Here is a 10,406-nt window from a genome sequence, read left to right as displayed (position 1 = left end):
TGCGAGGTGCCTTCAGCTGGACCATGGCCAGTTTCTCCCGCTCTGGGGTTACTCTGGGGCCCAGGCTGAGCTGGGTCCGCATGGTGGGGCTGCAGGGGGGTGTTCCGGGAGGGCTCGGTGTCTGCGGAGGGGCTGGGAGCACCAGCAGCCACCTGTTTTCTGGCAGTGCCGGTATAGTCGGGCCTGGGCTGGGAGGAGGTGCCAGGGAACCAGGCCTCCTCAGCATGAATGAGAAGGACACCATGCAGAACCTGAACGACCGCCTGGCTGCCTACCTGGAGACGGTGAGTGCACGACCCAGATGGGCTGGAAGGCAGCCTCACGGCTCAGCGGGAGAGCGAGTGAAACCGAGAGGGCAGCAAAGCTCTAGATAAGGGAACATCCTCGGGAATTCTTCCTGTTAACCCCGTTTGGTATGGTAGTAATGCGGGTCAGCTGAGAACGGTCCCCGTGGTGCTGGGGGCTGTACAAACACAGGGCAGCCGACACACGGACCAGTGGGTTATACAGATACCAGCGGCAAGGGCAGAGCTGAGTTCTGGAGAGTGCACAAGCCAGGCGGGTGCAGAAATCTCTCTCGCTAGGCTGCCCATCACCAGAGTCTCTAGAGCTTTATTTAGAGTCTGGCCTGAGGCCACTTTGAAACCCAGCCCCCAAATGTACACATAAATCTGCTGTAAGCAAAGCATTTCCACCAGGGCTGTGCCCCCCGGCTGCTCCCCTTGAGGCAGTGATGCGGGTTCGGCTTTGTTACCAGGGAGAGCCCAGACCCCCAGGCCCTGACCGGTGAGGAGCCTTTTCCGTCACCACCCACTTGGGTCTTCACCTGCCTTCAATCCCATGCCAGGTGCGGTCTCTCGAGGAAGCCAATGGGCAGCTGGAGCGGCAGATCCAGGAAGTCTATGCAAAGAGAGCGCTGGCTGGATGCCAGGACCTGAGTGGCTACTTCAGCACCATTGCGGAGCTCAGATCACAGGTACTGGGACTCCGAGTCCTTCCCCTAAGGGGGGACCTGGCATTGACTCATGGCTCCATTTCCCCCCTTGCCTCCAGGAACTGCCCCGTGTTGTTACAGGGACTGGATTTCAGCGGCTGCCTTGAGGGGGCTTGCCGAGCCTTCCCTTAAAGCACACAAGCCCTTGTCATTAGGAAGCTAATCTTCCCATTGTGACTCTGGTGTGGCTGATGCAGAGACACCAGCCTGAGCCGTGTTTGGCCTCAGCCAATAGCTCTGAATGGTGTGAACTGTTCCTGTTCATCTCAGAGGGGTGTTGACTCTGAACCCTAATAATGGCAATTCAATGGTCAGCAGCATTCACTATTTCGCTGCTGAAATAGGGACCAACATCTTGTACCAGTGTGAAAAATTAATGCGGCTCAGAAATGGAAAGCAGCCGTGTTCAGAGTGTCTGAATCATTCCCTGACAGAGAGGGGTGTGTGTGTGTGTGTCCCCTCATTCTGATTCCCATCATGCTCATATTTCCACTTCAACTGCAACGGGATTTGAAGAGCCGCTATTCTGAGATCTGCTGGGGCTGACCCCCTGACCTGTAAAGTTATACACCTGAGAGCTGGAGTACGGCTCACATAACAGCAGGGGGCAGCCAACAGCCCACTGACCTGTAACTGACCTACCCGGCTGTCACCCAATAAACAACAGCAGCACCCGTTCCCTCCTTCTGCAGATCCAGGCAGCGTCGACGAGTAACGCCCAACTGATCCTGCAGATTGATAATGCCACACTAGCTGCTGACGACTTCAGAGTGAAGTAAGGGATCTTCATTGGACACCCTTCCTCCTCCTTCTCCTCCTCCTCCTCGGCCTTTTTCTTTAAGGACAACATTTTCAAAGCAGGCTCTGAAATGGCCCCAGTGACATTTGCAAGCACGTCCGCCGCAGGTGTGAGACAGGCATTTGCGCACGCAAAAGAGGTCGGTGCATTGGCGGATGTTACTTATTTAGGGTTGCGACCCGTCCGGGTTTTGGCTTCTGTGTCCAGGTACCATTTAGGGTTGCCAGATTCTCGGTTTTCGACTGGAAAGTCTGGTCGAAAAGGGGACCTTGGCAACCCTAAATGGCACCTGAACCAAAAGCCCCGTTACCTGGGGCAGGGAGAGGAGCCAGGTTATCAACCCACACCAGCCCCTGCTCTGCCAGGGCCACCTCCTACCTGCAGGCAGGCTCCTTGAGATGATCCAGTAAGTGACGGGCTGAGGCGGGGAGAGGAGCGAGCGATGGGGGCGGGACCTTGGGGAAAAGGCGGAGAAAGGGTGGAGCCTCCAGGGAAGAGGTGGAGTGGGGGTGGGGCCATGAGGGAAGAGGCGGGGTAGGGGAATGGGGCCTTAGGGGCCGCATGGTGCTGGGAGCTGTACACACGTGCTCCCTGCCCCAAAGGGCTCACGATCATGACAACTGCTTTGAAAACCCAGCAGAGGTGAATGTCCTGGCTGCAGACGCCCATGCACTCCGCTCAGCCCCCGGCTGATGGCGTCTGCATGAGGGTCCCAGAGCAGGGGCCATCGGGTCATTAGCACTCCTAGGACAAACCTGGCCGGGTTTCCATGCCCAGCCAGCAGGGCCCAGCGGATGTCCAGGACCCATGTAGTGGCGACTGGGTCACTGAGACGCAGCCTTTCCATAAAGGTTTGAGTCGGAGCTGGCCATCCGGCGGGGCGGGGAGAGCGACGTCGCCGGCTTGCGCAAGGTCCTGGACGAGGTGACCCTGAGCAGAGCCAGCCTGCAGGAGGAGCTGGGAAGCCTGCAGGAGGAGCTCGCTCAACTCCAGAAGAACCACGGGGAGGTGCGGTCACTGCAAAGCCCCAATGGGATCTGCAAGGGCCACTCGGGGGCCTCAATCCCGACCCGCAGCCCCTGTGTTAGCCCAGTCCTGGGTTCTCCACCACCCAGCTCCGCAAACGCACCTCAATCCCGACCCGCAGCCCCTCTGTTAGCCCAGTCCTGGCCTCCTCCACCACCCAGCTCTGCAAACGCACCTCAATCCCGACCCGCAGCCCCTCTGTTAGCCCAGTCCTGGCCTCCTCCACCACCCAGCTCTGCAAACGCACCTCAATCCCGACCCGCAGCCCCTGTGTTAGCCCAGTCCTGGCCTCCTCCACCCAGCTCCGCAAACGCACCTCAATCCCGACCCGCAGCCCCTGTGTTAGCCCAGCCCTGGGTTCTCCACCACCCAGCTCCGCAAACGCACCTCAATCCCGACCCGCAGCCCCTGTGTTAACCCAGTCCTGGCCTCCTCCAGCACCCAGCTCTGCAAACACACCTCAATCCCGACCCGCAGCCCCTGTGTTAGCCCAGCCCTGGCCTCCTCCACCACCCAGCTCTGCAAACGCACCTCAATCCCGACCCGCAGCCCCTGTGTTAGCCCAGCCCTGGCCTCCTCCAGCACCCAGCTCCGCAAACGCACCTCAATCCCGACCCGCAGCCCCTGTGTTAGCCCAGCCCAGGCCTCCTCCAGCACCCAGCTCCGCAAACGCACCTCAATCCCGACCCGCAGCCCCTGTGTTAGCCCAGCCCTGGCCTCCTCCAGCACCCAGCTCCGCAAACGCACCTCAATCCCGACCCGCAGCCCCTGTGTTAGCCCAGCCCTGGCCTCCTCCAGCACCCAGCTCCGCAAACGCACCTCAATCCCGACCCGCAGCCCCTGTGTTAGCCCAGCCCTGGCCTCCTCCAGCACCCAGCTCCGCAAACGCACCTCAATCCCGACCCGCAGCCCCTGTGTTAGCCCAGCCCTGGCCTCCTCCAGCACCCAGCTCCGCAAACGCACCTCAATCCCGACCCGCAGCCCCTGTGTTAGCCCAGCCCTGGCCTCCTCCAGCACCCAGCTCCGCAAACGCACCTCAATCCCGACCCGCAGCCCCTGTGTTAGCCCAGCCCTGGCCTCCTCCAGCACCCAGCTCCGCAAACGCACCTCAATCCCGACCCGCAGCCCCTGTGTTAGCCCAGCCCTGGCCTCCTCCAGCACCCAGCTCCGCAAACGCACCTCAATCCCGACCCGCAGCCCCTGTGTTAGCCCAGCCCTGGCCTCCTCCACCACCCAGCTCCGCAAACGCACCTCAATCCCGACCCGCAGCCCCTGTGTTAGCCCAGCCCTGGCCTCCTCCAGCACCCAGCTCCGCAAACGCACCTCAATCCCGACCCGCAGCCCCTGTGTTAGCCCAGCCCTGGCCTCCTCCAGCACCCAGCTCCGCAAACGCACCTCAATCCCGACCCGCAGCCCCTGTGTTAGCCCAGCCCTGGCCTCCTCCAGCACCCAGCTCCGCAAACGCACCTCAATCCCGACCCGCAGCCCCTGTGTTAGCCCAGCCCTGGCCTCCTCCAGCACCCAGCTCCGCAAACGCACCTCAATCCCGACCCGCAGCCCCTGTGTTAGCCCAGCCCTGGGTTCTCCACCACCCAGCTCCGCAAACGCACCTCAATCCCGACCCGCAGCCCCTGTGTTAGCCCAGCCCTGGCCTCCTCCACCACCCAGCTCCGCAAACGCACCTCAATCCCGACCCGCAGCCCCTGTGTTAGCCCAGCCCTGGCCTCCTCCAGCACCCAGCTCCGCAAACGCACCTCAATCCCGACCCGCAGCCCCTTCTCCTGTTCCAGCCCAGGGCCTCTCACGTACCCAGCTTGGTCTGCCAATCCTGCCACATGGGATGTTGCGTCCATGACCTGGACAAACATCCTCTGGGGATTAACTAAACTCCTTCCTTTCCCTTCCCTCGGCTAAGTCACCACACCTAAGATAGGATCCACTGTGCGGTCTGGCTGCCCCCCCTGCCCACTGCCTAGCCTCCCGCTCCTTCTCACAGGGACTGGTTCCCGTTACATCCTGCAGGAAGCGGCTGCTCTCCAAGGTCGCCTGGGAGGCTCAGTCAGTGTGGAGGTGGATTCTGCTCCCGGTGTCGACCTGGTGAAAACCCTGGCAGAGATCCGGGACCAATACGAGGACGTCATTGAGAGGAACCACAGAGAGGCTGCGGCCTGGCACAAGGAGCAGGTAGGGGCCTCTCAGCAACAAGCCACAAGATGGTCTGAGCCTGCCCTGTGGCGGATGGTTTGCTTGGCTACTGCTCACCTCTGGCACGTGGTCACGTTCCCGCGCATCGCAGGAGGTCTGGGGGTGGGTGGCTGCATCGACCCGTGTCACACATCCCCATGGTCCAGGGGTCTCTCTCCATCCCATACCAGGGAGGGTGCAGAATATCCCCTGAGCCATGAGATGGCACCTGCGAGTGCTAGTGCCCCAGACCCTGAGGCTCTTCTCTTCCGTGCAGTGTGAGACGGTCGCTCAGGAGGTGGCCACCAGCGCGGAAGCCGTCCAGGGTGCCAGGACGAAGCTCACGGAGCTGAGGCGCGTAGTCCAGGGCCTGGAGATCGAGCTGCAGTCACTCTACAGCATGGTGGGTACACAGGCCTCTTGCCATCAAGGCTGGGGTCGGAGCGGCTGTAGAACGGTGCCGTGAAAAATGGTCCTTTTGGGTCAGACCGAGATGCTCCCCCTCCTGCCCCCAATTGTTTGGCCGAACCGAAAAATCGGTTATTGGCCTTGCTGTAATGAGCCAGCCAGGGTGTCGCTCCCCCGCCTGCCCCTGGGACGGCGTCTGCAGCTGGGCTCATCCCGCCCGCCTCTGCTTTCAGAAAGAGGCTCTCGAGGGCACGCTGGCTGAGACCCGGGCTGGCTCCGGGGCCGAGCTGGCGCAGCTGCGGGGGTGCGTCGCCGGGAAGGAGGCCGAGCTGGCGCAGCTGAGAACTGACACCCAGCGCCAGGCTGAGGAACACCAGCAGCTGCTGGATCTGAAGACCAGGCTGGAGATGGAAATCGCCACCTACCGGCGCCTCCTGGAGGGTGACGATGTCAGGTCGGGAACACGCAGCTCGGAGCTCAAGGGGCCTCGGGCTTGGGCGGGCGGAGACCCTCAGACGGGCAGTACTCGCTGTGGGTAGTGTGGTCTGGGGCAGAAGCCAGGGGGATGGGAGTCAGGACTCCTGGGTTCCATTCCCAGCAGTGACTCAAATCCCTCCTCCTCTCTGTGCCTCAGTCTCCCCAGCTTTAAAATGGGGCTAGTGATACTGACCCCCCCGTCATGTTATTAACGAGGGTGAGCTTGGCAAAATGCCTCCCTGAGAGCACCCCCTAGTGGCCACGGATGAGCACAATGGCAGCCTGGAACTTGAGGAGGAAAGTGAAGAACCCATGAAGGGCGGGGATTGGGCAGGGGAGCCCCAGAGACGGGCCAGGCCCAGACCACTAGGCCATGCTACCTCAGTGCTGAGGACAGCCCCGTGCAAGGGTCTCCCCCTCCCTTCCGTTCCGGGTATTGGCCCCATTCCCTGTATCACCAGCAGCCATGAGATGGGATCCCTGGTGTCTGGCTCAATGCTGGCAAGCGAGAGCAGCTGCCTGGACCTTCCCTTTGCTGCAGAAAAGGGGATGCTGCAGCATTTTGGGAGACTCACAAGGGATTTGGGGGCTGGAGGGGCAGGGGCTGCACCTGATCAGACTCCTGGCCGGGGTCCCAAGGAGAGAGGGGCTGAGCCCAGGAGGGGCCTTTGGTGGCTTCGGGTTGCTGCTCCCTGGCTCAGCTGGGTGCCTGTCCTTTCTCCCTGCAGATCTGACGCCAAGTCACCTGTGAGACAGACACCTCCAGGTGAGCGGAGGAGGGAGAATGGCGCCGGCCTTACTCACGGGCAGCGTCCGAGGGGCTGTGCCCTCCCGGGGATCACCCCTCCCCTCCCCTCTCTTTATTCTGCCTGTTAAATACAGAGTTTGGTGCTGGGGGGGGGCGAGGGGGGCTGGCTGTTGGGGATGGAGCCCCCTGGGTATCACAAGTGCAGCCTTTGCCTCTGGGGACGTGCCTCACGTGTGACCTCCAGGGCAGCGGGACTCTGCGGCCCAGTCAGTCTCAGCCTCTCTGCAGGGGCTGCAGTCAGAGCCCAGTGGCGCTGCTGGCACTGGGGAGAGCTGCCCACTGAGGGCAGGATCGAGCCCGTGGCCCGAACACCCTGGGGTTGGGGGTGACACTGTTCAGTCACTGCTGACCTGGGTCAGACGGGAACCGGCGACAGACTCGGAGGCAGGCAGGGGTCACAGCATGGCATGTCCCTGTGCCCGCTGCAGTGGGGCTGGGGTTCTGGCACCGTGTGTGTGGGTGGATGCTTTGATTCTCCGCCCACCCCCACCGCTCAGTTAATTCCCCAGCCCCACTCTCCTGGTTTCCTTCTCCCAGAGGCTGTTAACAGCTCCCCCACCTCCAGGAGGGTGAAGACTGTGATCGAGGAGCTGCTGGACGGCAGGGTGGTGTCTTCCCGCACGGAGGAGGTGGAGCATCCCCTCTGAGGCATGCTGGGATTGGGGAAGAAAGGGGGATCCCTCCCCACCAATCGGGCCCCAGCTGCCCCTGCCCCACTGATTTTCTGCTTGGTTTTCTGTGGCTTTGGGTTCCAATAAAGCAAGTGTCGCAGCGCGGCTCAGGACGGAGCTGTTGTGTGGGGCTTTCTGGGGTGGGGCCCGAGGGAGACCCAGCAAACTCATGGCATGTGTGAGCGAAGCCAGGATTCCAACCCAGGGTGGGTGCACCGCCCCCCGCACAGCCGCACCAGCCCCCTCCCCTGCCCCACCAGCCCCTCCACTCAGTGGACCCCGATCCATAGCAGACCATAAACACTGACTGGTGCTTTGCAGCATTGAACGGGGTGGTCCCAGGCCCGGAGGATGGAGAGAGTTAACGCAGGGGACAGGCCCCCTTTAGCTGCTGGTGCCTTTCGGAGGCACTGGGCTCCCCTCTGGAGCTGCAGTCAGATGGTACCTAGTGATTAGCCTCCTTGAACCCGAGGAGAGGTCCCTTCCCTCTGGGTATGGCAGGTCCCAGGGCCCCAGAACTCCAGGAAAGAGAGACCCGCAGTCCTGCCTGCTGGCACCAGGAGGCAGCAGCGACTAGTTCATCCATCACTCCCTGGACCATGAGCTCTGAGGAGCTGGGTCCCTTGGCCTGGAGTGGTCCCTGCCCTCGCCCTTCGTGGGAAGGTGGAGCTGGACAGTTAGCTGCTGCAAACAGTTTTCAGAGGCCCATGGGCTCTGGGTCCCCCAAATTCCTGAGATCCCGTCCGAGCAGGCTGGGAGAGGGAGCATGTGACCTCAGGTGTGATGTCACAGTGTGGCCACGGGGAGCTCCTGGTGAACAAGCCCCAGTCACTGAAGGATGGGTCAGTTTTAGCCCCCCCCCACTTTCCTTTCTGTCTGCAAGGGGGGGGGGTGTGTTTCAGAGTACAAGGACCTGCTCCTGTTCTGCAAACAATAACAAGGGAGCACAGATCTGACCCTGCTGTCCTGGCCAGGGCCTCCAGGCCTGGGATCTCACCATAGGGAGCAACCCTGCCTTGGCAGAGGCCAAATGGAGCTTTTCCATCCCTCTATGCCATGGCTCTGATGTTCGTTCACCCACCCCAGGGCCCCCTTGGTGCCTGAGCAGTTGGTGGGGGTGGTGATGGGAGACACCGATGCCTTTGGCCCGGCAGATGCACCCCAAATCCTGCCATGGGGGGGTTGATTCACATTCCCCTGGCACACGTTTTTGCTCAGGCTAAAAGCCGCTACACCAAATACATTGGTTTTGTGTCCCAGACACGGCCACTGGGTGTCAGCACAGACCAACCCTTGGGCACAGCGACCCAAGCATGCTACATGGAAGAGTCCCAGCTCCAAGCCCTGGACATCCTGGGAGGAGACTATCCGAGAGCCACCTCTTTTCTGCCCCCCGACCTGGCTGGAGCGGAAGGCCCAGCCGGACTCATTCCCCTCTGGTTGTTGCCAGGGCAGCGACAGCGAATGCAGGGTGCACACAGGCGCTTTGGGTCACAGTCACGTCAGCTGCACATCCAGGGACAGAAACCCCTGGTTTGGCTGCTGTCCCCCCACCCCACTGCCTGCGAGGGAGCAGAGCTGCCAGGCAACACCCCCAGTCTGTCCAGGCCTTTCTGAGGCTGGGAATCAGGCCCCAGTGTCTGGGAAGCACCTTGGGGCCCTGCGGGGTGAACGGGTCTCAGTACACGTGAAATGTCTCGCCTGGGGCTGCAGAGCGACCGGGTTACCCAGGATGTTAATAACACTGGAGTTGGGGCCCTAAGCACTGCAGCTGGAATGGGCTCCGGTTAGGGCAGAAAGAAGAATGTCAATTCGAAGGCCGATCTCTCTAGCGGGACGATCCGAACGGGGCATTGGCTGAACCAGCATCACTGGGATTTCTGCGACAGGCTGCCTAGGAAAGGCCCCAGGGAGTCTGGACAGCAAAGCGGTGAACGTCCAAAGCATTCAGCCCTTTCCATTAGCGGGGCCCGGCCGAATACGGTTTGCCAAAGCCCCCACTTTCTCCGTGCTCTGGAGTGTGCAAACCTCTTTTGTCCACAAGATGGCAGCATAAATGTTCTAATCAAGCTGGATTCAGGTTCACGCAACCCGCCTTCTCCATCCCTGCGCAACAGGCAGGTAGCGCCTCTCCAATGCAGCTGAGAATCTCCGGAGCTCTGGGAAGCCCTGGGCATTGCTGAGGTTAGCAAGGCCGCCTGGTTCCTTGGCCAAATCACCTGCCCTCCCTCCCTTTGGACTGCAAGTTCTTAGGGGGCCTGGACTGGCTCTCGCTGCGTCTGTGTAGCGCCCGGCATAACAGGACCCCATCTCAGTTGTCTCTGTAGCTGTTACTGTAATGTAAATAACAGCAAAGGTGATTCCCCTTCTCCTGGGCATTTACTGATCATCTTCCCCGGAGCTAGTCTGTGGTGCTGGTTCTCTGCTCTAAGGATGGGGACTGGTTTGTGGCATCGAAGTCCCAGTAGGGAGGGTTTGGGTCTGCACACAGCCCACCATGTGCCAGTGTCTTTTTCACACATGCTAAGGGCTTGGGCCGGAGTGGGCCCGTGTGCTGTCAGGATTCGCACTGGTGATCCCTGCGGCGCCCGGCCCCAGTGAGGGCTGAGGGAGTGCGGCGAGGCTGCAGACTGTCGTCTCCTGCCCTTGGCCGTGTTGCCAAGTGCCAGAGCTGGCGAGTGATGCAATCCCTGCACAGAGCTTGTTTAAGTCCCTCGGGAGCAGGCACTATCCAATCACCAGGACGTTACTGTCCCCTGGGGGTCCCTGTGCCGCTGGAACGTTCACAGGCCAAGTGAGTGTAGCCCACACACCTCCTGCGTCTGGCGTTCGGGCCCAGCTAGTGGCACTGAGGCCACTGAGAGAGATTATGCGTCTGCTCTACAGCCAGTTGGCTTTTAGCTCATGCAGCCAGAGGCTCATGCGCTGAGCTCCAGCCGTCCCCAGGTTCGATTCCGCCCGCCGGGGTTTGTCGGCGTTACATGAGCATCAGCCAGGGCCTCCACAGAGGATCCCACAGAAGGGTTATCAGGTGGAATC

The 10,406-nt window shown here is 61.3% G+C and overlaps 1 protein-coding gene across 1 annotated transcript; it reads left to right on the top strand.

Annotated features, from left to right (window-relative positions):
• The first annotated feature begins 23 nt into the window (after positions 1-23).
• LOC128829207 (keratin, type I cytoskeletal 19-like) lies at positions 24-7,429 on the top strand. The gene is made up of 9 exons (XM_054014499.1): positions 24-284; positions 848-976; positions 1,687-1,769; positions 2,645-2,801; positions 4,842-5,003; positions 5,281-5,406; positions 5,645-5,865; positions 6,617-6,654; positions 7,234-7,429. Exons 1-9 carry the CDS (start codon positions 24-26, stop codon positions 7,341-7,343), a joined length of 1,287 nt encoding a protein of 428 aa, XP_053870474.1. The 3' UTR covers positions 7,344-7,429.
• Positions 7,430-10,406: the final 2,977 nt, after the last annotated feature.

The sequence above is a fragment of the Malaclemys terrapin genome, chromosome 25 (genome assembly GCF_027887155.1).
Source record: "Malaclemys terrapin pileata isolate rMalTer1 chromosome 25, rMalTer1.hap1, whole genome shotgun sequence".
Classification (NCBI taxonomy): Eukaryota; Metazoa; Chordata; order Testudines; family Emydidae; genus Malaclemys; species Malaclemys terrapin.
This window is presented reverse-complemented; position numbering and strand designations above follow the sequence as displayed.